The 24,810-nt window shown below is 32.7% G+C and overlaps 5 protein-coding genes across 17 annotated transcripts; 4 read left to right on the top strand and 1 right to left on the bottom strand.

Moving 5' to 3' along the window:
• Window positions 1-557: 557 nt before the first annotated feature.
• Window positions 558-2,579, bottom strand: LOC109851898 (protein FAM192A). 3 transcript variants are annotated; one of them, XM_020422472.1, is made up of 6 exons: window positions 2,531-2,579; window positions 2,215-2,467; window positions 1,947-2,045; window positions 1,513-1,732; window positions 1,327-1,394; window positions 558-1,247 (listed from the first exon to the last, which is right to left on the bottom strand). In XM_020422472.1, exons 2-6 carry the CDS (start codon window positions 2,309-2,311, stop codon window positions 922-924), a joined length of 810 nt encoding a protein of 269 aa, XP_020278061.1. In that variant the 5' UTR covers window positions 2,312-2,467; window positions 2,531-2,579; the 3' UTR covers window positions 558-921. The 3 variants fall into 3 exon arrangements, with proteins under 3 accessions (XP_020278061.1, XP_020278062.1, XP_020278060.1); XM_020422473.1 differs by having other exon boundaries at window positions 1,327-1,391; window positions 2,215-2,561; XM_020422471.1 differs by having other exon boundaries at window positions 2,215-2,560.
• Window positions 2,580-3,076: 497 nt separating this feature from the next.
• On the top strand, window positions 3,077-5,887 carry LOC109851895 (rab-like protein 3). 3 transcript variants are annotated; one of them, XM_020422460.1, is made up of 6 exons: window positions 3,077-3,409; window positions 3,717-3,926; window positions 3,998-4,146; window positions 4,253-4,375; window positions 4,434-4,612; window positions 5,869-5,887. In XM_020422460.1, the coding sequence occupies exons 1-5, from the start codon at window positions 3,364-3,366 to the stop codon at window positions 4,608-4,610; spliced, it is 705 nt and encodes a 234-aa protein (XP_020278049.1). In that variant the 5' UTR covers window positions 3,077-3,363; the 3' UTR covers window positions 4,611-4,612; window positions 5,869-5,887. The 3 variants fall into 3 exon arrangements, with proteins under 3 accessions (XP_020278049.1, XP_020278045.1, XP_020278046.1); XM_020422457.1 differs by lacking the exon at window positions 5,869-5,887 and having other exon boundaries at window positions 3,082-3,173; window positions 3,249-3,409; window positions 4,434-5,173; XM_020422456.1 differs by lacking the exon at window positions 5,869-5,887 and having other exon boundaries at window positions 4,434-5,173.
• On the top strand, window positions 4,552-8,318 carry LOC109851892 (putative ATPase N2B). 6 transcript variants are annotated; one of them, XM_020422450.1, is made up of 8 exons: window positions 4,552-4,612; window positions 5,869-6,253; window positions 6,642-6,827; window positions 6,897-7,138; window positions 7,249-7,417; window positions 7,503-7,643; window positions 7,846-7,965; window positions 8,038-8,317. In XM_020422450.1, the coding sequence occupies exons 2-8, from the start codon at window positions 5,885-5,887 to the stop codon at window positions 8,158-8,160; spliced, it is 1,350 nt and encodes a 449-aa protein (XP_020278039.1). In that variant the 5' UTR covers window positions 4,552-4,612; window positions 5,869-5,884; the 3' UTR covers window positions 8,161-8,317. The 6 variants fall into 6 exon arrangements, with proteins under 6 accessions (XP_020278039.1, XP_020278038.1, XP_020278040.1 ...); XM_020422449.1 differs by lacking the exon at window positions 4,552-4,612 and adding an exon at window positions 4,758-4,846; XM_020422448.1 differs by lacking the exon at window positions 4,552-4,612 and adding an exon at window positions 5,361-5,569.
• Window positions 8,319-8,845: 527 nt separating this feature from the next.
• LOC109851893 (deoxyribose-phosphate aldolase) lies at window positions 8,846-11,872 on the top strand. 4 transcript variants are annotated; one of them, XM_020422453.1, is made up of 6 exons: window positions 8,846-9,057; window positions 9,536-9,580; window positions 9,717-9,892; window positions 9,954-10,098; window positions 10,162-10,559; window positions 10,623-11,872. In XM_020422453.1, exons 1-6 carry the CDS (start codon window positions 8,871-8,873, stop codon window positions 10,824-10,826), a joined length of 1,155 nt encoding a protein of 384 aa, XP_020278042.1. In that variant the 5' UTR covers window positions 8,846-8,870; the 3' UTR covers window positions 10,827-11,872. The 4 variants fall into 4 exon arrangements, with proteins under 4 accessions (XP_020278042.1, XP_020278041.1, XP_020278043.1 ...); XM_020422452.1 differs by having other exon boundaries at window positions 8,846-9,084; XM_020422455.1 differs by having other exon boundaries at window positions 9,042-9,360; window positions 10,623-11,871.
• Window positions 11,873-12,370: 498 nt separating this feature from the next.
• On the top strand, window positions 12,371-24,157 carry LOC109851966. The gene is made up of 12 exons (XM_020422617.1): window positions 12,371-12,607; window positions 13,731-13,841; window positions 14,307-14,458; window positions 15,263-15,329; window positions 15,922-16,184; window positions 16,391-18,716; window positions 20,350-20,803; window positions 21,288-21,626; window positions 22,443-22,501; window positions 22,922-23,094; window positions 23,247-23,409; window positions 23,708-24,157. Exons 2-12 carry the CDS (start codon window positions 13,743-13,745, stop codon window positions 23,762-23,764), a joined length of 4,152 nt encoding a protein of 1,383 aa, XP_020278206.1. The 5' UTR covers window positions 12,371-12,607; window positions 13,731-13,742; the 3' UTR covers window positions 23,765-24,157.
• The last annotated feature ends 653 nt before the right edge of the window (window positions 24,158-24,810 follow it).

The following is a 24,810-nucleotide window of genomic DNA, read 5'->3' as shown; positions in this document are numbered from 1 at the left end:
TGTTAATTATCTATTAATATTGATTAAAGAATACATTTTTTTTCGCGAGAATTGTACGATAAAGTAAGAAATTTTAGAGACATTCTATCGGAAAAGTATATCGGGAAAGAATATAATTAGCAGATATTTCTTTAATTTTAACGACTTACTTAGTTTTAATTTTTTGACTATACGCTATTAAGTATCATTACTAGTTTTCAATGCAACTACATTTCTTAGTTTTCTTTAAAGGAAGAGAATTCAGACATGTAACAAATGTTCTCTTCCTTTAAAGAAAATTAACAAATATAAGAAATGTTCCTTTAAAGGGAATTAAGACATGTAATAAAAATGTTCTCCTTTTTTAGAGAGAATTAAGACATGTAATAAATGTAATAAACATGTTATGTTCAATGACTGAGGTGTTTTTCTAACCGGTGAGTGTTTTTGCGCACAGTGAGGCATGCGTACAAGAAAGCAACATACATTTCATAAAATTATTTCCATAAGATTTTTTTTTTTTTGTTAATTCTCTCTCTCTTCCACTTGCCTTATTTTAAAGTGACGTCAATACCATGTGATTTTATTGTAATTTATTTATTTGTGTTCCAATGTTCTAAGTTGTTTTTCGTTCTTTATTTTCTTACAAGTGGGTTGTATGTACATTATAAATTGGAATTCTGATAATGAAAAAAAAAAAAAGCAAAGTAACTGAAAATGTTTTGTTTTAGTACTAAAACACACTTGTATAATAATACATTATATGTAGAGTTTAGTTAAATACATGTAGAAATATATGCATGAGTATCAATCGAACGTAACACACACACGAGCGCGCGCACACACACATACACACACATCGGAACAATCTATATTCACAAAGAGACATTATTTTGTTCATACATACATGTAAATATATATATGTATGTACAAGTTTGTCATTCAACTTTTATCCTTCTCTTTCAATGTTTTTATTTTTCGACCTAACATATCGTATATAGAAGGATTTGGTTCCATTTCCTGGTCTGTGTCGGAACTACAATCACTGTCACTAGAATTGTCGTATGTACCAAGACCTGGCAATATACCGATGCATTTGAGTCCACTATATTTATTACTATTTACTTGGTTTGGTACATTATGAGTTTCTTTATCTGATTCTCGACTAGAAGTATCAGCTGTTTGTTCGCGAGATGTATTTACTTTTTCCATTTTGGTAAGATCTGTTTCACCGTCGGATAACTTTCTTTTTATTCCCTTCGGTACTTCTGCAAAATTAACAAACTGATAATCTACTGACACTTATTATAGACACTTTATGTTCTATAAATTTTCCTCAATTTGTACCTTGTTTTTGTTTGTCAGTTCGTTTTATCACAATACCTCCTGGCAACTTTAATGACGATGAACGACTGCTAAAGATTAATTAGATAGAAAATTATTATCAAGAGATTGTCTGTCTTTCACGAAATAAGAAAGACTATTTGTAGATTTATATATTATATATTAATAAAGCAATATTTGCAACCTAACCTTCCACTAATAGCGTGTTTACTGCTGACAGGTGGATTCTTCAATTCTTGCTTTAACTTTTCATTCAATTTTTGTTCTTTTAGCGAAGCGACCTTAGCTTTATAATCGCGCATTTCTTTTTCTTCTTCGAGATTCTTTTTACGTTCTTCTTCCAATTTAGTTCTATCGACCAAATCCAAAAATTCTACCTCGTCGTCATCTAATCCCTTAATCATGTTTTCTGTAGAAATACATATTATTTAAAGAAATACATATTGGTTTTATATAACTCCAAATATTATAAATATCAAGACTTTACTTGAGTTTTTCGTGGCTCGAAGCTCCATACATCGTAAATATTAAGATAATAAAAATAGTAACCTCTAAACTAATATCGTAGCAAATATTAGCAAACTTGTCTACTAGTGAGAAATTTATAAAAGCCAACATCTTACTTAATTTATGAGCTTCTTCATATTCTAAATCTCTTTTAGTTTTCTGTTCTTGTAATCTCTCGTATAACGATCTGGGATCATAAGGTTCTTCTGGAGCTTCTACAAATGATTATGCAAATATAAATTATACACATCCATATTGTGCAAAACAAAAACAACACTTACAAAACTCAGAAAGTTGTTAAATTTCTTATTTCTGTATTTAGATTATCTAGAATGTAAAAAAAAATGATGTATGATATATATAATGTTAAAGATTTAGTCTAACCTAAAGGTTGATCAGCAGTTCGTACACGTTCCCACTCTTCTTGTCGAAGTCGCCGTTGTTCGGCAATTTCTGCTTCTGATATGAAACCTGAGCTCATTTTTACAATTTTTGCATATATTTCTTTTTTTATGAAAAGCAATGTACAAATGTACACAAAAATTGTTTCTACAACTTTCTATGTAAAAGAAACGAGCTCTTTAAATGAAAGAATTTAAAATTTGTGGCGTGTATTATTATTCGGCGTGTGTGCGCTCTAAAAAAAAAAATGATTTTAAACGTTAGTTTTGACTATTTTTTCAAAACTGATTCCGATCACCTCGTAATATTATACAAAATGGTTTGGTTTGGTGCTCCTGTGGGGCTCAGTGGACCCTTTAAGCTGGTTCATACGTCTTCCATATTGTACAGAATATCGTGCAAAACGCAGTTATTAAGAGCCGTCTACAATGGAGAGTTGTAGGCCTTAATAGTAAGAAATTGACCAATCACAGACAAAGTGCAGAAGAATAATCGATTGTGATTTGTCAATTTCTTACTGTTACGGCCTACAACTCTCCATTGTAGACGACCCTTAAGGGTACCTTTTCATACAGCAGCACGCTGCTGCAGCAAAACGTCACGTTACTCAAATTTTCTAGGAAAACCTAGCTTTCGCTAGGTATAAGCTGCGTTCCGTTTCACGCATATGCGCGCATTTATCTATACTATACGTGACGTGTACTATAAATACATGCGCGCATATGCGTGAAACGGAACGCAGCCTATCGCTATCGCTATTCCTCCCATTGTGCAAGAGACTTTACATATTAAGCCTGATCTACATTGATCGCAATCGCAAACGCAAGGATCAGGTCTGGTAGAATTGACTAATCGTATTGATCACAATTCTGCCAATTGACCAGCGTGATTGATCATCAATTTTACGAGATCTATAACTTGCGTTTGCGCTTGCGATCAATGTAGAACGGGCTTTACATTTAACCAGTGTTTTTAATTCTAATTTTTCTATTCTAATATTTTCTCTATTGTGGTAGGTCCTAAGTTTCTGGTATATACTATCGAGAGTCGAGGTGTCGAATGTAACAATTTTCTCAATCAAATGATCACGTATGATTACGTGTAGACGTAATAATTTGAAACAGTTTGTTAATGGCAGCTATTGATAAAGTTAAAGTTATCGTAGTTGGCGATTCAGGTTAGTATAAATAACTGATAGATGTTTTATAGTACATACATACTTTTACATCTCAAGCATTACATATTGTTATACATGTGTTAATTTGAATACAAAATGAAAGAAAATTTGAGATTTCTCTATAGGAACTGATCTTTGTCATTGTCTTATCGTATACATATATATATCTAGTAATTATTTATATATTTTATGTATACCTTTCAAACAACAAAACATGCGCAACTATTCTCTAAAAAGTAGTTAATATTGTTGATATGTCACTCTTTTTATTAAAGAATATGTAATTCAAATAATGATATTATTTTAGGTGTTGGTAAAACATCATTGACACATTTAATATGTCAACAACAACCTATTAGTAATCCTTCCTGGACGATAGGTTGTTCGGTAGAAGTAAAACTGCATGAATATAAAGAAGGAACACCTAATCAAAGAAGATATTTTATTGAACTATGGGATATTGGTGGCAGTCAGAGTCACAAAAACACAAGATCTGTGTTTTATAATCCCACAAATGGTACGTGTAAACTTTACAGTAAGGAAAGTATAATAATTAGATGTGATAAAATGATTTATGTTTATAATTAGGCGTAATATTAGTCCATGATTTAACAAATCGTAAGTCGCAACAGAATCTGCAGAAATGGCTAGAAGAGGTCTTAAGTAAGGATGGAACTTTTTCAAAGACAAAATTGTTCGAGGACTTTGATCCTGAGAAATTTGTGGGTTCAACACAGGTAACAAATAATCTTTAATCCTGGAAAGACACATTTTTTTATTATAGTAAGCAGTTAAAAAAGTGTATAGCTTGATAAAAACGAGTCGTTTAATATTTTCTTTTAGATACCAATTTTAGTAATTGGCACAAAACTTGATTTGATCTCAGAATCCAACTTCATAAAGTCAAATGTACAAAGACGTTCGGCAACTATTGCGGAAGAATGTGGTGCTGACGAAATATTTTTGGTAAATATTACATGGTCAGTCAGTTATTTCACCAAGTTTAGCTCATTTATTTTAACAGGATTGCCGCCAGATAAGAGCTTTAGCAGCAGGCACCAGTTCGTCTGTAAAGCTTAGCAGGTTTTTTGATAAAGTTATTGAAAAACGGTACTATTCTTCCAGAGAAGCGCTCAGTCCGGACAAACGGCGAGCGCCGTACAATTTCTCACTTTATACAAAATTTTATCACAACGATTAAGTGTATGTTACGAATATATTATATTTATAAATTATCTCGTAGTTATGAAAGAAATATTTTCCTCTTATGGATAAACCAAACTGTTGTTCTTACTATATAAAGCGTTACACAAAATTTCGTGGATTATGTAATTGCGGTGCAATCTTTCGCATTTCTTATCTACATTCCTAATCTTCCCACGGAAATATACTGATTATGTTTAAAGCATGCTGACCATAACTATATTGAATTGGCCTGTGAGTAAACATGTTAATAATATTAATCATATACCAATATTTGTTATTATTCATTATTCATTACTTAATACCAGATATTAATCGATGTAAACTAAGCAAAATATCCTCGAGTGATTGTGAACAATATAGAAAAAAAATAGACAACGTTCGTGATATTTTTCACATATCTATGTTGTGAAGCTATTGTATCGTTATATAAGATACATTTTATGATTATATACCAAGATGTGTGTATGAATTACTATGATACACGATATTCTATCATTTTACATCAAGTAAAGATCGATGTATATATGAATTGTTTAAAAAATATATATGTAAAATGTGTTTTCTTTTTGTTAAATCAATATAACAGAGATCTTGATCGATAGAATATAATTTCGATTTTGAATCGCCAACTGCGACAAGTTTATCAATAGCTGCCATTAATAAACTGTCTCAAATTATATATGCAAATTACGTAAATTAGGATTAGATTAAATAAACATATTACACGTCACGTATAGTATAGATAAATGCGCGCATATGCGTGAAACGGAACACAGCTTGAGTCACAATTTTTCATAGCCATTGTGTCATATGCTTTCGTCAGACTGCGCGTGGCGCGAATAAATCGTTCGAAAACGTTAGTCCTCGCTGACGGACGAGACGGAATACGCGTAAACATTCGCGTGTTAATTTTAAGCTAACCGTAAAAATTTGTCATATCTTCAAAATTGAGGTGTAATTTTCTAGTATCTTATTTAGAACTGACTGTGACTATCTAGTTTAGAACACATATTGCTATTGTTTTTTGCATGTGTGTACAATACATGGTTCATCAAGGTTATCGTATCTATATCATTAATAGCACTCTGATCACATTAATAATTATCCGTATCTAATTTCTCGTTAATTAATATTAATTATTATATTTTTACTTTAGCTTAAGTTCTTACAATAAAAATGTTCAAGTATAAATTGTAAGATATGTGATGTGACAGATGTATCTCGGCAATTATCAAATGGTTTTTTGTTTGCAGATAATATTTTACAATCATGACGTATTGTTTCATAAAGAAGTACATTAGTATATGTTATTTCCCTCATCTTCTGATGCGTGCTCAACCTATAATTGGCAATCAAAGATGTGGTTATGTACACGATGTAGATATAAATGGACCTGTCAGTATTTTGAAGCAGAAAATAGCCAGGGGTGAATTAATAAATGACATGCATCAAATGAAGGTGACACATACTCTAGAAAGAATTTATCAAGAAGTGCAAAATTACAAGCCGCAACAGTTGAATCTGTTGGAGAAATGGTTTGGTGCCAAGAAGAAGAAAGTACCAAAAGGATTGTACATTTATGGAGCAGTAGGTGGAGGTAAAACAATGTTGATGGACCTATTTTACAATTGCTGCCAGGTACCTCTCAGATTGCTGTCTGCACGAGTATTGTGCATGGAAAAAAACTATTGAATATATCATAAACTCTTGATATATATATATATATATATATACATATGTGTATGTCTTCTATCTGAAAAGCTGAATCTGAAAGATAATAAACTATAAAGATGGAAAAAGATATTTTTTGTGAAGAAATGTTACAAGAAGAATTCGTGATATTAATATGAAAAAAATATAAGTAGTTGATTGAAATAACTAAATAAAATCGAAATAAATATAAAAGAAATAATTAAATTGAAACAAATTCAAATATAAATGATTTTCCATGTACAGTATAGGGTAAAAATTGTAAAAATTTTTTACAAAGTATATTATATCTCCAAGTAAGGATATTTTATTTCAGATTGAAAACAAGAAGAGAGTTCACTTTCACTCCTTCATGTTAGATGTACATAATAGAATACATGAAGTGAAAAAAACCATTGTACGAGATGTTAATAGCACAAAGTTGCAACCTTTTGACCCGATACCTCCAGTTGCAGCTAATATTGCGGAAGAAGCTTGGCTGCTGTGCTTTGATGAATTTCAGGTAACACGATTTTTATTATCTCGAAGACAAGCGGTAGCTGTATCGTACATCAAACTAAACAAATTTTAGGTGACAGACATCGCGGATGCTATGATATTGAAACGATTGTTCACAAAGCTGTTTGATAATGGAGTAATAGTAGTTGCAACTAGTAACAGATCGCCAGACGATTTGTACAAGAATGGATTACAGAGAGGAAACTTCGTGCCGTTTATAAAAGTATTAAAGGATCGTTGCCTGGTTAGCAATTTAGATTCCGGAGTTGATTACAGATTGAAATTGGGATCTGGAAACAAAAAGATATACTTTATGTATGTAGAAACTGAAGCGTCGTTTTAACTTTTTAAACGTTAAACGTTTTTAACGTTTTAAATTTTTTATCTGTGTTGTCACTCTAACAAGTTATTATAAATTACATAAGAAAAGGCAAAGACGCTACAAATGATGTGGATAAAGTTTTCAAATATTTGTGCTCGATGGAGAATGATGTGGTACGATCGCGAACAATTTCTATAAGGGGACGCAACGTTACTTTTCGAAAGACATGTGGACAGGTGCTGGATACCACATTTGAGGAATTGTGCGATAGAGTAAGAGTTATATATAAAGATTATATAAAGGATTTATCTGTCAAGATGCGTATTAAAGCTAAACAAACCAATGATTTTCGAACAGCCTCTCGGAGCAAGCGACTATTTGCAATTGAGTCAAGTATTTCATACAGTTATAATAAGAGATGTGCCACAATTAGATCTGCGTTTTAAATCTCAAGCAAGACGATTTATTACTCTGATTGATACGTTATACGATAACAGGGTAAAATATTCTCCATACATAAACTGTAGCCTTAGAATCTGGATACTAGTGGGGAAAAATCTAAAGAAAGATTGGAGTATAAACATTTCTTATAAAATAATTTAATATAAAATGTGTTTTGGTTTCCGCGAAAAGATAAAATGATGTATTATATAATAAATTATTAATTAATTAATTAAATAATATATAATAAATTTTATAGGTGCGTGTAGTTATGTCGGCAGCTGTACCACACACACAATTATTTCTACCCGAAGGCGAGTCTGAGTACACAGATGAGAAAAGACTATTGATGGATGATTTAAAAATTTCTCATGGCTCGGTAAATATAGATTCTGCAAAGAACAAGTCAAATAATTTTATGAAAAAACGATGATTATTTTATTATTCTCAGGACGATCACAAGGCAAATATCTTTACTGGAGAAGAGGAACTCTTTGCGTTTGATCGAACTGTGTCACGTCTAGCTGAGATGCAGACTTTGCAATATTGGGAACAATGGGAACATCATAGATAATGATTGCGTTAAATAGAGCTGAAGATATATATGGTTCTATAGGAATTTATTTACTTTTAAAAGTACAAGTATTACTAATGCGACTTATCAGTGGATCTCATGAGCAAAGTTACTTAACTAGTTATTTATTTATATTTTTTGTTAATTAATATTTGGTGGTTAATTAATAATTTACAAAATACTTTTTATGATACAAAATTTTAATAACGTATATATTGAAATACATAATATTTTTTACACATATTGTTTGCTCGTTACAACCTACTGTTATATTCAATTTGTGAGCTATATTTATATTCGAAAATATGAGAAGTCTGACAAAAAATCGTATGTATATAATTGATTGCAAATGTAAGGGATTTATTAATTTTTTTTAACATAATTCTTGGTCCACAAAAGCGGAATAAAAACGTGTTATGGAGGAGGAGGCAATCAATTAGAGTAATTTCGTTCTGCAAAATTGTGTAACATGTCGATGTGACTGGAAAAGCGCTAAAAATCAGAACGGAATAGCTTGTTTATTAATGATTGGGTGATTTCCTAATATAAATCTTTTCCGTTTTGATCTTTTGATTTGAATGTGACCGTATTCTAAAAGAGAAACGCCAATAGAATTACGTAACTGTCGCATTGGCCGATTTGCTGGACATAACTAATGCGATTGGACAAATCTAGATGTAGCCTATACTCGCGATCGTCGCGAACGCCAAATGGAACTTACTTCCATAGACTTATATAATAGACGGAGCATTCGTATAAGAGGAGCTGAAGACTTCGTTAAAAGAGATAGAAATAGTCGTGGAGCAGTTCTCTTCTTTTCTAGCAGTGAGTTGATTGGTGGTTGCGGCAGGTCAAGGAAGGTTTGGTGCAGTTGTGGCTCAGTGGACTATACAGGCAGTACAGAAGATATAATTATTTCAAGCAGTTAGGATGAAGATTTATTATTATTTTCATTGATGAAATTTTGTTAACAAGTCGTCAAAGAAAACATTGCATCAAAGATTTGAAGATCTGCAAATTTATGAATTGTTGTTTTGATTGAACTTTTTTAATAAACTTTTTCAATAAAAAAATCGCACTCAGTGCGCACTAGTGCAGGCTATCGAATTCGTAGTTAGAGCGCGTTGGGGCATGCGACGCGAACAAACTTTATAAATGCACCGAACCACTTGTTGAGTTATATCAGCGGATATATATTTTGTGTGTACTACGTGTTGTATATAATATATAAATCTTAGTTTATGTTTGTATCATTCAGTGATTTATTTTTCTTATTTTTGAATAAACTTAATACATAGTTTCACTACTTGGAGCAGATAATTTTTATATAGTTTTTCTACATATTATTTTCACTTCTCTCTCTCTCTCTTTTAAGTTATGCCTATTTCTGCCGAACTGCAGTTGCTCACTGCTATTGGAGGTAAGATTTTAACGTAACAATTATGTTTTATATTTTTGAATGTAACCGATTTTTTTTCTGTTTGTATATTCTTCTATATATAGTCTTATTTATGTACACGTAGTTATACACTTTGTAACTTGTATATAATGTTTAGAAGTACACGTTAATGAGCCAGTGATAAATAAATGTAAGCGACAGATAGAATATCTTGCGACAACAATAACAGGAGAGAACAAAACAGCATGGCTATTGAAGGCAATAAACTTTATTGATTTAACCACTCTAAGTGGTGATGATACAGAGAATAATATAGAAGACCTGTGCAAAAAGGTATATTAAAATTAAAGAACAATTGTTTTTTGAGATAAATAATTATTTGCTTTAATTATAGGCTACAAAACCCATGAATGATATTCCAATCGATTGGGATAAACCACTACATACAGCAGCTGTTTGTGTTTATCCATCTAGAGTGCCAGATGTAATAAATGCGTTAAAAAAATTAGAAAAAACAAATATGATCAAAGTGGCTAGTGGTAAGAAAAAAAGATTGTTTCTTCTCATTTGATATGAATGTCTAATTGCAATGTTTTTGAAAGTGGCTGCTGGATTTCCTTCTGGACAATATCCTTTGGAGACTCGATTACAGGAAGTACGTTATGCCATGCAATATGGAGCACAGGAAATAGATATCGTGATCAACCGATCGTTAGCCTTAAAGCATGATTGGTTAAATCTTTATCGCGAGCTGCAACTTATTCGTAATACTTGTGACGAAGGAATTGAGAGAGAAGGAAAAATATGTTTGAAAGTTATATTATCGACAGGAGAATTGTTTAGCTTAAAAGATGTGTATAAAGCATCTTTGGTAGCTATGTTTGCTGGCGCTGATTTTATCAAAACATCTACAGGAAAAGAGACTGTTAATGCAACTCTTCCTGTGGGTATTGTCATGTGCAGAGCAATTAAAGAATTTCAAAGACTAACTGGTTTAAAGGTACTGTAATTTATTAAAATACTAGTAGTTTTCTCATATCGAGTCAAATTTTACAATTTACAGATTGGCTTTAAACCTGCTGGTGGTATTAAGACCACACGAGATGTTCTACAATGGATGGTCTTAATAAAGGAAGAATTAGGAAACGAATGGCTGTGCGACAATCGTTATTTTAGGATCGGTGCATCTAGTTTGCTCGACAATATTATTTGTGAAATTTGTAATACCAATAAGCTGGGTTCAAATCTCGCCGTTGGAAAAGAGTAACAAACTGCGAGTCGGCAAGAATGACGAGAAATTGTTAAGGAGAATATATTTATTTTAAGGAATCTACTGACAAATTTATTTTAAAGGAAATATATTTTTTAATAATTAGATTGTTATGACATTTTTTCGATTAAAATGCCACCAAAAACACTTTTATATAAAATTAAATTTCTTATAAAAAACGCCTCTAACAGAAAAATAAATTTCGTTTCACCGAGTGATCTGAAATAAAAATAAACTTTTTAATATGTATAAGTTCGTGACAAGAAATGTGCTACTAATGTTATACACCGAATATCGAAAATAGCGGCCTTTCAAATATGAAAATGTGATTTTTGGCGGAGATTTTTCTTGTTCTTTAATAAAAACAATTCTGTTGCAAATATTGCTTCGTAGCTCATGCCATAAAGAGACATGATTTTTACACGCGTGTAAGATTTTAGAACAATATCTTTAATTCTAGTTTCTACGGAATTTGTTCTGTTACTTTGAAAGATGTGATTTCGAGAAAAACGCGTTTAAAATTGATGGATTCCGCTTATGTTACTTGCGTATCGCTTTGCTTTACGGTCTGTAACTTTGTCAATTCTTCTACTTTCGACTTGAAATTGTGCAAATATATTTCTCAAGGCTTTCTGATTTTTGAAATATTGAAACACAAAAACCGACTTGATCGGAATACTCATTCAGACCAATGTACAATAAAAGATATGTTTCCATTTTTACACAAGAGTTGTAATAATTTTTTATAATAGTGTGTGTTGGAAGAAGTGCAATAAATAACGATTAATTTCAAACTAAAAAATTGCAATTTTATACGTTTGTTAAACTTTACAGCGTATTGTAACATAGCAATACGGCCACTTAAAATATATATTTATAAACTTTATTATTTTATAAGAAATTACAAGAACATCATGTAGAATTCATTAAAGTAGTCGTGATATCTGTGTCTAAATATATCAATCAGTAAATAGATCCTGCGTACACAAACGACATAGTATATAGATGTGTATATAGATATAGTTTGCCATTGCAACATGCAAATATAAAACTTAAGGTCTCAAGTATTTTCCTTAAAATTAATGAAAGTTTATATTGAGTTAAATTTTTTAGTTCTTTTTGTTCTAATATATATATATATATATATATATATATAATAATAATAATAATAATAATAATAAAGATATCATAAAACACGTAAATTGTAAAAAGTTATAATAATCGAAAGTATCATTCTTATTAGTGGAATAAAATTGTTTTCTACGAATTTTTAAGTGCATTTTGGAATCAATGTACATATATTTAACATGTATAATGCGCTTTACTTCTTTTTTCTATGATTATTATTTCTTTTTCTTAATCCTTTTAGCTTATTTAGTTTGCAAATTTGTCACCGGAAATCGAGGCTCAAATCCAATATAGATCGATCAGTAAATAGATTTTGAGCCGGCGACCAACAGCCGGCCGCTGGTAGTATTTGCAGCTTGCAAGCTCGCTGCATCTCTTGCGCCTTCTGGCAAAGCTTATCGTGACACCGTTTCGGGCGCATTGCACCGGGCAACGGCCGGGTCGGACCTGATGTGTGTGTCTATCCTTCCGTCGTCTATTTTATTCCGCTTTAGTCGGCTCGTCGGCCGATTCCAGCGGCTGTCTCTTCACGCAATACAGCAGCGAATGCCATTACGCTTGTTTGCACCCTCTCTGCGTCACGCGCCGTAGCCAATCAGCAACCTTCTGACTTGCTTGGAAACTTATATCTTCGCCAAAAGCGCGACTCGGCAAGTAATACATACGATACCATCAGAAGAGTTACCTACTTCATCAAACACTATATTTGAAAATCGCCGCTTCCGGGTACACATCATATAGATTCATTGCTGGCCGATGATACACGACGGTCGTTGGCCAAAGCCACAAGAAGAAATCGCGAACCGAAAAAATCGCAATGGGAATTTCACAAAACTCTAAAACTCTGAAAACCTTATAAACTTTCAGTAAATGATTTTACATTGATACAATTCGCATATCCATTGAAATTTTGTTACACATATACACAAAAATAATCGAGTTGTTACACATGTATATATAAGTAATTGAAGTTTTACTTACATATATGTATGTAAGTAATTGAAGTTTTTTAAGCCATATTATATAGTCGCACACGTAACATTTTATATAAACTTTTATTAGATGTTCATTAGACGTCACATGGATCGTTGTGCACTTCTATTAGACGTCTAGTGAATGCTATGTTTGTGTGACTAGATATACATTTAAAACATTTTATATACATTTGATAAATATATAATTATTTTTTAAAGCTTATCTAGTAGTTTTGGTTAATTTATCCCATAAAAATAAAAAAATTGATTGAAAAACACATTTTAAAGGAAGAAAATTATAATTGGCTAAAACTCGCGATAGCGTCGTTTTATTATGACGGTCGATACAAATATTGTTGTTTACTTGATAATGATGTTTGCTTCTGTCACATGTTTCTTGTTTACCAAAAAGTTTATTTATTGACTTAAAATCTATGTACTATTTGTGATTATTTATTTATAAATCTACTTTGGCATTGTGAGAAAGAACAGAAATCGTTGACCTCTCTTTCTAAATGACGAATATTTTTATCATCGGGATGATATATTTACTCTTTCCTGCCGCACACTTGCGTAAACACTAAAATAGCGTTAGGAGTTGCAAAAAATCATATCTGATATTTATGTTGACGTCTCACTTTGCCAAAATTTCGGTTTATTCACGAATCTTGTATAATTAGTCACAACCAAACTTGAGATATTTAATTAAATACAACGTCATACAAGCTAAGATTATTTATAATAATTAAAAAATGCTTATGAAGACAATCTTGATTAGTTTGCACATATATAATTTTAGATGTAGACCATCATGGCAATCAACATAAAATTTACCAAGTTTGATAACACACCGTGGGGCTTTCGACTAGCAGGCGGTAGCGATTTTCCACAGCCGCTTACTGTCATCAGAGTGAGTTTGATTTTTTTTATCTTATAAAACATAAATAATCATCAAGAATGTTAAAATAATCATTTATGTATGTATTAAATACTAAACTATAGTTTTTTTTTCATCAAAAAAGGATTAAAAACAATAAAATATTGAGACACTTTGTGAAAAATATAAAAGAAATTATTACAGTAACAACATTCGCGACCGGTAACGTAGTCAAAGTTCTACGTCATTTCAAAATCTGTAACCTGAGGTTTGGCAATGTAGTTCTACGTTATTTTAAAATCTATGTTTATTTAGTTAATAAACATATAGTGTACTATGATGAAGCAATATATTTTTTATATTCACAACCATTTAAATAGCAGAACCTTGCGGTCTTTGCGGTAATGTCTCACTTTAAAATCGCCGGTCGCGAATGTGTTAAAGGTTTTAAAAGAATGTCATATAATGTATGAAATATGTGCGGGAATAATCTAACAGGTCAATGAAGGTAGTCTAGCCGAATGCATGGGTTTAAAAGTAGGCGATATTGTAGTAAGACTAAACGATCAGCCGATTAGCAGTTTGACTCATGGACAAGTGCACGAAGCACTTAAGCACGCTGGTAACAACTTTATTCTAGGTATACAGAGGTAAGACAAAACTATGATATATTGTAGACACACACACACACTCACATATATATATATATATATATATATATATATATAATTAATATTATTTGAAAGATTATTGAAAACAAACAAAAAGAATGTCGAGGCTGGCAGATTCCTTTTCAATTGCCTTTTATCTTAATTTGGATTTAATTTGAGAGCGATAGGATACATTTGCTTTGAGCATCAGCTTATCTTTGTTCTACATTTAATGAACAATAAAAATAGGCGCTTAAGGTGCACAAGCGCCCAAAGCGAACGCACCTATAGTTGAAGAAAGCTGTAATTGAGTTTAATGAGTCCTCAAGGATCTCACTAATTGTAACGAAATGCAACAAGCTGCGCGGCGTATTATTCATCGCCTGTATGTACATATATATGTACATATACTTATAGTCCCGATAATAACTCGGCAACGGCAAGAATATGTCCTAGCATATGAGAGCTATATAAGTGGCAATGTATTGCGACACCTATAAATAGGTGACCCAGAATGAGAGATCTGTTTATCATTGGTCGGCGTTTTTATTGCGCTGGTCTCTCGGTTGCGTCCTATTTCTTGTCGCATTCGCGGGACCTGCCGCATCGGAGGTAGAGAGCAAAAGGGAGAAAGAGAGAAATAGCAAGCGAAATCCGCGCGGGGATACAACATTTGGTGCATATTCGCGTCCGCGATTGCATTAATCCGCGAGCACACGACATATGAGTCGGCGATACATATTCACCGCGAACAAGTTGAAGAGAGTATATTTTCTTGATTTGGTGCGTTTGTTGTCTGAGCAGAGAGGAGGAGACACGAAAGGCTGCTGAAGTGATATCGGAAGATAACATCGTTTCGTATAAGATCGCCGTGAGTATATTGTGCGAGATGAAAGGCTGAACAACATCTCTGCGCGTTTCTTACTTGCAATGTAAGAGGGGATAACGCAAACATTTCCCGAAGCATTCGAAGTTCTTATCTGCAAGACTTTCTCACGTTCATGTTTCTCGAAACTCAACAAGTTTTTATATGTTGAAAGAAAAAAAAATACTATTCATAAATGTAACAAATTTCAAAAACCAGCTGCGCAACATTAGCAGAAAAGTTATTGAAATAATATACTTTAGTAAATTCCAAGAATTGCCTTCTTAGATGACGTGTGTCACTATTGGCCACATTCTTCTTGTCAAAGTTGCTAAATCGCTAAATTTTGCGCTTTGTAAAATGCATAAATCATTATAACGAATCAAAACAGAAAGAGATGTGCAATATATAATAAGATTGTAATTCCTATTTCTCTAATAAGAACTTCGATTGAAACAATGTTTTCTCTCTACTGGAAATTAAGTATTCTCAATGAAGAAAATCTTTGAAAATCTTGAATTGATCTGACATTTAGAAAAAGATACGATATAGCGGAGAAAGCAACGGCAATATAATGACGTCGAGTTTGCTTTATTAGCTTGCGGACTTACCGCCAGTCTTCCCAGAGGAGATCTTGAAAGAGGAAACAGTAATCGAGCGGTACGAAGAAGAGAAGAACGTCGAGCGCACAGAGCAGTTGTCCGTCGAAGAAGAGGTCAAACGAGAAGAAGTAAAACTTGCGGAAGAGAAACCGGTGGACGCCAACAGCGAAATCGTGTCTAACAAAAATCTTACAGATGACGAGATCGCGCAGCTGATTCTTGAGGAGGAGGAGCTCTTGTCCGATCAAGGATTATTAGGGTAGATATATTTTTACGATTGTCGTTAAAATTATATAGAGTGGCACATATACAATAACTCATCTATCAAATGTGTATTAATTTATGTCATTCTTTAAATGATAAGAAAAACTGCACTTAATTTTTTTCTACTGTCAATTCTCTTTGTTATAGTTTGCTAATACAATTGAACATGTTCCGATTTACGTTTTTATATATGATCGCTAGAGTTAACTTCAAGAAGCTGCGACCGCGAGTCTCGATTCTAAAAGGTTCGAAAGTTTTGGAAGAGCTGCAGAACATCGCGACAGCCGAACCTAAACAGGTACGAGAATTGAAACGCACTTCCACTTTCCTGCAGAAGCCACAGCGACCGGTTCCAAAGCCGAAGTGCGAGGTGGAAAAGGTGGAAGAAGACGACGGTGAGATATACAAGGTCGTAATTAAAAAACAGGACAAGAAGACGGTAATCGCGCGTCTCGTGGAGAAGGGCCTGCTGCCGCCGGGGTCGGAGGTGACTTTCGCCAGGACACCGGAACCGTCGGAACTTTCCGAGGTAAAGATGCATGAAACGGAGAACAGTCCGGGAGATCGTCTCCCCCTCGTTTCGGATTCGAATTCCTCGTGTTCAATTTCCCCTTTCGATAGCATTGATGATGCAATGTCATTCTCCTATTGTTCGAAATTTGAATCAAGCGAGAAAACTCTATCGGAAAATCAGCCAGCGCATTGCGCGTCGTACAAGTGCAAGTCGAAGCTGTTTTACGCTAAGCCAAGCCATTATCGAAGATATAGTTGTACTGGCGAGTACAACGACATCAAAATAAAGTCGTCTGTTAAAGGTTATTATTTGGAGAACATACTTCGCGGTTGCGTTCGCTCCTACGCACCTCGTTATCAGCAGATCGATAATCAACTTGACGAGATTGCTAAAACTAAGGAAGATGTTTGTCTCAAGAAGTATGATTGGCTAAAGAGTATTGGCCTTGATGGTCTTTTATCAAACGAGAAGAAAACGACAATGCGCAGATGCGCGCGAGCTCATTACGCGAAGAGGATCCTTTTGCAGAATGTCAATACCGTCGCTCGACATCTTCGCTCGATGTCGAAGACGACTTGCATCTCGAGAACAAACCGTTGTAGAACGAAGGGAAGATATATCACGACGTACTTGGAACGTGAGAGCGTCCGGCTTATGTCTTTCATAACGATGTTGTTCCAGTTTCTGTTGCAAAAACCAGATGTTTCCAAATCGATGAACATGTTGAAAGTTCGCAAGCAACATATGAGTTACAAGGGTCGGTATTTCGAGCAAGTTTTTCAGAAGAATGTTATTCTTGTTATCCAAACTGTCAAAGAGATAACCTCGGTTGACAAGCAAAAAGTTGGACTAAAATCCAACAGGACAAAGGGACGTTACATGGAGAAGTATTTGTATCGACAGAATCTTCGTTTCAGATTTGCATTGACAAACTTTTTCCATTACATTAAGCCCAGTTTCGATATCTTCAGCATTGACACTTTATCGAAAGTAAGACGCAGGAGATTGAGAGGTCGGTACTTTGAACGGTTCGTTCGCAGAAATATCAAGATCTTCGAGTTGTTCGCGGATTACGTTCGCTCTAGGATCTCTGAATGGTTCGAGAAAGCTCCATCATGCACGTCGCGAAAAGAATTTCCTCTCATTACTCTTGGTGCTTCCAACTATATTGTTGATGATTCGGTTCTGAACAAAGTTAATGAAGACGCTCGCGATAAAAAGATTTTCGAGTGCGACAAAGATGGTCCTTCGTGCTCGTCGCAGAAAGAATCTTTTGCTGTCGTTAGTATTGATAATTCAATTTCAAACGAGGAAAATATCGATAAAAATGATCACAATATTTCCGAAGAAGTCGAGTTGACCAAACCTACAAATGCGCTTGTTGAGAATGACTCTGTTTCAAAGTTTCTGCAGTCAGCCGAAGATTATATTTCCTCCGAATTATTTCATCGTGGTAATAGAAGACTCTCGAGATCTCGCAAATCCATTGATATCGTTCCCAAGGAAGATAACAACGCTTTCTCGAGATTTCTGCAATCGACCGAGGATTATATTTCCACTGAAATTTTTCATCGTGGATGTAAAAAACTCTCAAAGTCGCGCAAGTCCATAGATGTTTTTTCCAAGGAAGACGACAAAGCTCTGTCGAAATTTCTGCACTCCGCTGAGAATTACATTTCTACTGAAGTTTTCCATCGCGGTAGCAGAAGATTGTCAAAATCGTCCGGAAAGGAATCAATCTCTCTCGCCGCGCTCGCTTTATGGGATGGTTTAAAAAGCGTACATCTCAATTTGCCTTGGTTCTCGCTCAGAATCATTGATAAGAGCGCAATAAAATACGACAAAATCTGCGATAAGAAAATTGATGCAGATATCGAGTTTGATAATCGAAGATTGTCGTTCGTACCGACGATCCTTTATAAGGGTATCACGAATCGCATCGGCGTCGATTTTACGAGACTGATAGCCTATGCCTTCGTGCCTTGTACCTCGCTCATACTTTTATACATGTATAGATAAGTGTTCTATTATCTATTACTTGTTTTTATGTAATTTATTTATTTATTATTAAATTTAATCGGTAAATTGCAGATAATTGTAATCAGCCTTGAAATATTTAATGAAATTACTTAGAAGTTTGATATCAAGAACGAAAAGCGTCGGTGTGTTAATTTAAATTATTATAAAATACGTGCGTCCCTATCCTATGATTTTGTATTTAGATTATTTAAAAATAGATGTTCTACATCTTAACTGACTTAGTAGATCCCTTATATGCTTGTATTTGTGTTCTAGAAACTCTTACAAAAAATAGATCGTTGTAGATTACTCGTCGATACAAGTGTCTTGTAATTAATAATATGTGCTCGTCTTTACTTCAGTGTGTAGTAATATATCATGTTTTGTTGTTTTTATTAGAATATGTCTATAAGTGTCAAGAATGATTTTAGTGATAAGTGTCGGAATGAATAATCAGAATAAAATGCTGCGTCATGCAGTGAAAGACAATCTGATATATGAGAGAAAATTAATCTGTAATTATTTTGTATAATACATAAATATATGTACACATATATATTTTAGTTGATTTTTTGATTCTTTGATTGTCTAGATTTACCCTTACGGAAAAAGCGTTCAACTATTGACCGTAACGTACGAAATCACGTTCAACTTGATCGTAAACTTTCAATATTCAGCGTTATATGTTCAATTTTGAGCGTTAACGGTCAAATTGAACGTGATTTCGTACGTTACGGTCAATAGTTGAACGTTTTTTCCGTAAGGGTAGTGATTAAAAATTATTAAAACCGTTGTTATCAAAATGTTTTTTTCGTTATACTTCTATTACGAACTCTTTCCTTACATGTATGTACATGTATCAATATCTACTTGTCATCTTTTATAAAACTAATACGAACGATAAGAACTAAAAAATATAAATGTATTTATAAATGTATTATGAATATTTATCTATTATACTAACAATAAATATATATTGTATATTGTTATAAGTTATTATTATTATTCATAAGTTTTTTATTATTTAATTTATTTAACATCTAAAATCTATTAAAGAAAAAATTTGATATTTAAATATTGAATCTAAATTGAAATTTGATATCTAAAAATTGAATCTAAATTGAAAGATAAATGATTTTTTGTGACAACTACAATATTTTAATTTAATGTGTAATTTTTAATACAAAATATTTTGAATTTGTTTTTATTAAAAAGGTAGGTGCAGAGTTTACGATCTTTAATTTTTTTATTGATTGTGTTTTCTTTAAAATTACGTACATAACATTTCCTAAATATAAATAAACACTCTAATATATTAACAGCATAATGCACTAATTAAGTTTTGCATCTTCAAAAGTACAACATCTAATAACATTACTCGCAAAGTTTATATTCTTTGAACGAAAGAAAATTATGAATTTTCTGTGTCGTTCGCGCGCACGCAATCTTTAGAATCTAAAATTCTCTATTACATATTATAAATTTTATTCTTTAAAAGCTTAACGGGATTATACAGTCAAATACATTTCAAGCATATTTCTAGCATATATTTTTTTTATGCTTCGCTTAAAGTCACATATCTGTTTGATACTTTTTTACAACTTTCACTTGTTTCCTGATTATTTAGGGAATAACTGCAATTGCGACATCAGAATCTACAGACAGAGCGGAACAACAAGAACAGTCTGATTTACGACCTGCATCGAAGGCAGAAGAAAAAGAAATAAGAAACGAGATCGAAGAGAACGAAGAAAACTCCAAGTCCAAGGAAAATTCTTGTACGGCAAACTTTGCGCAGGAAGAGATAACAGCGTATGAAGAGGAGTCGAGTGTTTCGACAACGGATACGACAACAATCAAAGTCACTAATGAAAAGATCAAAAAGCTAGTTTCTACGGAGATCAGCAGTCTTGAACAGCAGTTGGAGAACGTGCAACGGCAATTGCTCGCCCTGAAGCAGCTACCAAGCGAGATCGAGAATCACTTAAGAACCGTATCAGATCAGCTGCACAAGATCATGGAACTGAGCGACATGCAGCGATATCTTAACAACAGAAATGGCGGCGGCTGCGGATCGTCAGGTGACCAAAATTCACGTAGTCGAAATAGCTGGACCTTGACGATTAATCCCTAAGACATATTTTTTAAGTTCCGTTAAGCTACGTGATTTGGACGCTGAATAAGTGCCAGTTTATACGCGTTAAATTCGTTAGCTATAATCGATGAATGAAATTTATCACGCAAAAGAAATTTTTTTCTGTCAGAAAATGTGATCGGACTCAAGGAGTTTAGCCAAAGAGAATTGAAGGACATACAACTGTCTGCGTGTTTTGTAATACTAAAAGAAATTCATTAAATTAATTTTGTTTTTTTAGTATTGTGTATAATTTTTGTACATTTGTTCTTAGAACGTTTTTTTTTTGTAAATTTATGATAAGTAAGATCTAAGCTAGTTAAATCACAGTATTTTAAACTGAGACATATATTTAAATATTCTTGTAAGAATTGATTGAATTAACACACTAACAGTAAATTTGATTGGTTATTTTGATATTGATTATTTAGAAGAAAATGTTGCGGTGCGACAACAGAATGAACAAGAAGTGAAAAATCAGGAAGAAGATACCGATGAAGAAGACGAGGAATTTACGGAGACTTATGATTACATCGAAGAGATTGCATGCTTGGAACAAAAGACGTCATCGAGGTCAACACCGCAAGTGCTCGAGTCCAGTGACGATGAGGAAAAAATAGAAGAAGAGGAAGCAGAACCGAAGGAAATGATGGAACTGGACGGTATGATTTCTGTAAAAAGTACGGATGAAGAAGGAAATAGAGTGAAGAAGTTCATCGTTTCTTACGAGACTAAGGTGTTAAAATCGCCCAGTCCTGCACTATCGCACGGTAAATTTATATCTTTTTAAATTTATCTCTTTCGAACTCAACTTTTAATTTGACAAAAATAATCATAATCTATAGCTATGTGAAGTTACCAAATTAATTAAATTATTAATTTGCAAATTTTTATATCATTATTACGTAATGACGTAATGATTTCTTGTAAATTCAATTCAAAACAATGAATTCACATATAATATTAAGAGTACAGTATATTTGTGTACGTGCTTTACACACGCACAATGTAAGTAATATTTGTGGAGTAAACTAAAAAATTTAAGGATAAACAAATCTAGGTAAATCATAGATTTGCCGCAAGAATTTTATAAGCATTCACAAGTGAAAATGCTGATGCATCTTCACTGTCGATTCAAAATAATATTCTTTTTTTTATTACAACTCAGATTTGACAGATGATCAAAAAATGTGTAGGTAGACAAATGTGATAAATTAACGGCAAATGACGTATAAAGTTTATCACAATTTGCAAAGTATACCATTTCACATAGCTGTAATCTCACACAGAAAAAATATATCTCTATTAAACATTTATTAGATATCGCATGGAGTTGACGTTTAATAGATATTTAATGGAGTTTTTCTTCTGTATTGAACTTGTATAAACTCAAAATACTTTTTATATATATATATATATATATATATATATAATAGAAAGTATAATTCTACGAAGTACTGATATAATAATATCGCGCACATAAAATACCGTGATGATATTATGTGCATTGTTCTTATTATTTTTGTGCGTTACACATGAATTATATATAAAATATAATGTTATGTAAAATACAATACTAATTATAGGAAGTTTCGAACCAGATTCTAAACTGTCTCCAAAAGATCAAGTTATACAGGAATTGCAGGTATCACAATAAATGAAACGGGAAAGAGATTCGTCTTACGTTGCATCTTTATGAAATTTGTGTTTCCTTTTTGTCTGTGTTTAATAATTACAAACATTATGCAGGTTTTGCATTTTGTTAATTAACATTATTCTTTAAAATAAGAAAATTCTCTTCTCTTAATATTATTAAAGTATGAATGTAGTTTCAAGATTTCCTTTTAAATAAATCCACCAGATAAATCGAATTATAAAATCTGTTATTTAAACTTTTGTCTTGCAAATTTGTTGTTTTCTACATTACTTTGTTATTTTTCAAATCTGTCGCCCTTATTTAATATCAAAAGCGTTTTGTAAATTTGTATACGTTTTTATGCAACTGATGCATGGTGAACACGTGAGCTTGAATAAAATTGTTAATTTGTTGCGTTTTATATTTCAGCAAAAATTACGCATGAAAGATAAGAGACACTCGCAAGATCTCTGGCCACAAGCTAAACAACTCGAACTTACGCAAGGTCGTAGATGGAGATGCCCGAATGATTTTTTCAACGACGAAATGATTGCAGAAGTGTTGTCCTCCCAGGCAGAAGTTATTCGTGGGAGAGCATTGGGGTGACAATGACTATATAATTTTACTATATATATTGTTCGCACACAAAGAGTATACAAAATATGATCTATCTTCAATATCTTACAAAGATATATTTATGATAATATTGTTTAATCGTAATGTAAAGTGTTAAATTTCTAATTGATCGATACAGAGTAAACTTTAAGAAATACGAGAAGACGAACCTACCAAACTACGACCACTTGATGAACTCGAGTGTTTATAAGATGATTCATAAAATGGAGAAGGAACCGAAAAAAGGGATCCCCGCCAGACCTGCTAAAGTTAATGCAGCGGAAGACATAATCGAGAGAGTTGTAAGCTTTTTTTTTGTAACCTTTTACAAGTGTCAAATCATCACTTGTCAGAGAAAAATTGGAGATGACAAATTATAATAAAAAAATATAAAAATCTCGAAATATAATTTTTTATGAAAGTCTTTTAATTGTGTAAATATATTGTTTTAAAATAAACTTGATAAAATAAACATTTATTAATTACTTATTAAAAATGTTAAACTAATAAGATTAACTGTTTTAACTAAAAAGATTAGACTGTCTTAACAAAATTAGAAAGAAATAAAGGATTAAGTTTTTGTTATTAATATTTTTTTAGAAATCACCAGCATTGAGCGTTGTAGACGACCGAAGTACTCGCAGCGTCAGTCACTAATTCAACAGCAATCACAGACGATTGGAATATAATGTTATATTTTACACGTCAGAAATTTGTCTTTTGAAAGATATGTCATAATTTTAGAAGAATCAGAAAAATTGCTAAATATTATTAAGAATATAATTATCTGATCTGAAATATATTATCGCGTATTAAGATCTTTGACACGTGGCTGCAACAATTCTGAACACGTGTATATGAGTTGTACAAGAGTATTGTACGTTTGCATCGAAGTCATGAAATATCTTCCCTGGTAGCAAATATTGTATGCATTAATAAAGAAATTATAATCTTTTTCTTAAGTTATATTTGGAACAATTGATTTACAAAATATAGTATTGCACAAAATTGTACACACATCTGTGTTTAAATGTACGTAATAAGATACTTTGTCTTTACAGAACTCTTTGTAATATTCTAAAGTGTAAAATTAAAAAACTATTTTGTGTCGTATTACGCGTCAGAATAATTAAAACTTATATTTTCACAAAATATATATGACTTCTTTATTCTATTTTTGTACTAGATTTACTTATTGTACTTAATTTTTTGTCATATTAATATACAAAGTATCTACCGTGAATCATTACAATCACAATAATCGCGTCTTTAGAACACCCTATGTACATCGTTTTACAAGTGTCATTACAATTAATCTACGTTCGCTCGACGTAGATTAATTGCGCGGAAGATTACCGGATATAAGAATACGCGAAATCATCGAAGTTAGAAAGATAAGTTTCTCAAGCAAAAAAATGCGATTATCTGCTCACTCGGAAGTTCACTCGCACGGTTACGTTTTCGTAGATGAGTCTCGCGACAGTAGTTTCTTCTTTCTAGGATTCTCGGAGGTTCCTATTATCCGCGTCTTGACATATATACATACGATCGGCTGAGTCACGTCTGCCTCTTCTGTCGGTGAACCTCTTTTTCGTTTTCCCTTTCTCTTTCTCTCTCTTTCTCTCTCTTTCTCTCTCTCTTTCTCTCCATCGTCCTCTCTGCTCCTTACTTACTTAGAGTCCCCGGATCGTGACGTCGGCCTC

Source organism: Pseudomyrmex gracilis, unplaced genomic scaffold (assembly GCF_002006095.1).
Source record: "Pseudomyrmex gracilis isolate BER0280 unplaced genomic scaffold, ASM200609v1 scaffold_22, whole genome shotgun sequence".
Lineage (NCBI taxonomy): Eukaryota > Metazoa > Arthropoda > Insecta > Hymenoptera > Formicidae > Pseudomyrmex > Pseudomyrmex gracilis.
Note: the sequence above shows the minus strand (reverse complement) of the source record. Positions and strands in the feature narration are given on the sequence as shown.

Bases quoted from the DNA above. Each gene is read 5' to 3' on its own strand.
- LOC109851892 (XM_020422450.1), top strand. From the start codon at position 5,885: ATGACGTATTGTTTCATAAAGAAGTACATTAGTATATGTTATTTCCCT. The intron at 6,254-6,641 runs GTACCTCTCAGA...ATTTTATTTCAG, and splicing joins TATTTTACAATTGCTGCCAG to ATTGAAAACAAGAAGAGAGT. The intron at 7,644-7,845 runs GTAAAATATTCT...TAAATTTTATAG, and splicing joins ATACGTTATACGATAACAGG to GTGCGTGTAGTTATGTCGGC.
- LOC109851893 (XM_020422452.1), top strand. From the start codon at position 8,871: ATGGAACTTACTTCCATAGACTTATATAATAGACGGAGCATTCGTATA. The intron at 10,099-10,161 runs GTAAGAAAAAAA...TGTTTTTGAAAG, and splicing joins TATGATCAAAGTGGCTAGTG to TGGCTGCTGGATTTCCTTCT. The intron at 10,560-10,622 runs GTACTGTAATTT...TACAATTTACAG, and splicing joins AAAGACTAACTGGTTTAAAG to ATTGGCTTTAAACCTGCTGG.
- LOC109851898 (XM_020422472.1), bottom strand. From the start codon at position 2,311: ATGAGCTCAGGTTTCATATCAGAAGCAGAAATTGCCGAACAACGGCGA. The intron at 1,395-1,512 runs GTTAGGTTGCAA...ATTAATCTTTAG, and splicing joins AAACACGCTATTAGTGGAAG to CAGTCGTTCATCGTCATTAA. The intron at 1,248-1,326 runs GTACAAATTGAG...TTAATTTTGCAG, and splicing joins AACTGACAAACAAAAACAAG to AAGTACCGAAGGGAATAAAA.
- LOC109851966 (XM_020422617.1), top strand. From the start codon at position 13,743: ATGGCAATCAACATAAAATTTACCAAGTTTGATAACACACCGTGGGGC. The intron at 20,804-21,287 runs GTGACCAAAATT...TTGATTATTTAG, and splicing joins CGGCGGCTGCGGATCGTCAG to AAGAAAATGTTGCGGTGCGA. The intron at 21,627-22,442 runs GTAAATTTATAT...TACTAATTATAG, and splicing joins CAGTCCTGCACTATCGCACG to GAAGTTTCGAACCAGATTCT.
- LOC109851895 (XM_020422460.1), top strand. From the start codon at position 3,364: ATGGCAGCTATTGATAAAGTTAAAGTTATCGTAGTTGGCGATTCAG. The intron at 3,927-3,997 runs GTACGTGTAAAC...GTTTATAATTAG, and splicing joins GTTTTATAATCCCACAAATG to GCGTAATATTAGTCCATGAT. The intron at 4,147-4,252 runs GTAACAAATAAT...ATTTTCTTTTAG, and splicing joins AATTTGTGGGTTCAACACAG to ATACCAATTTTAGTAATTGG.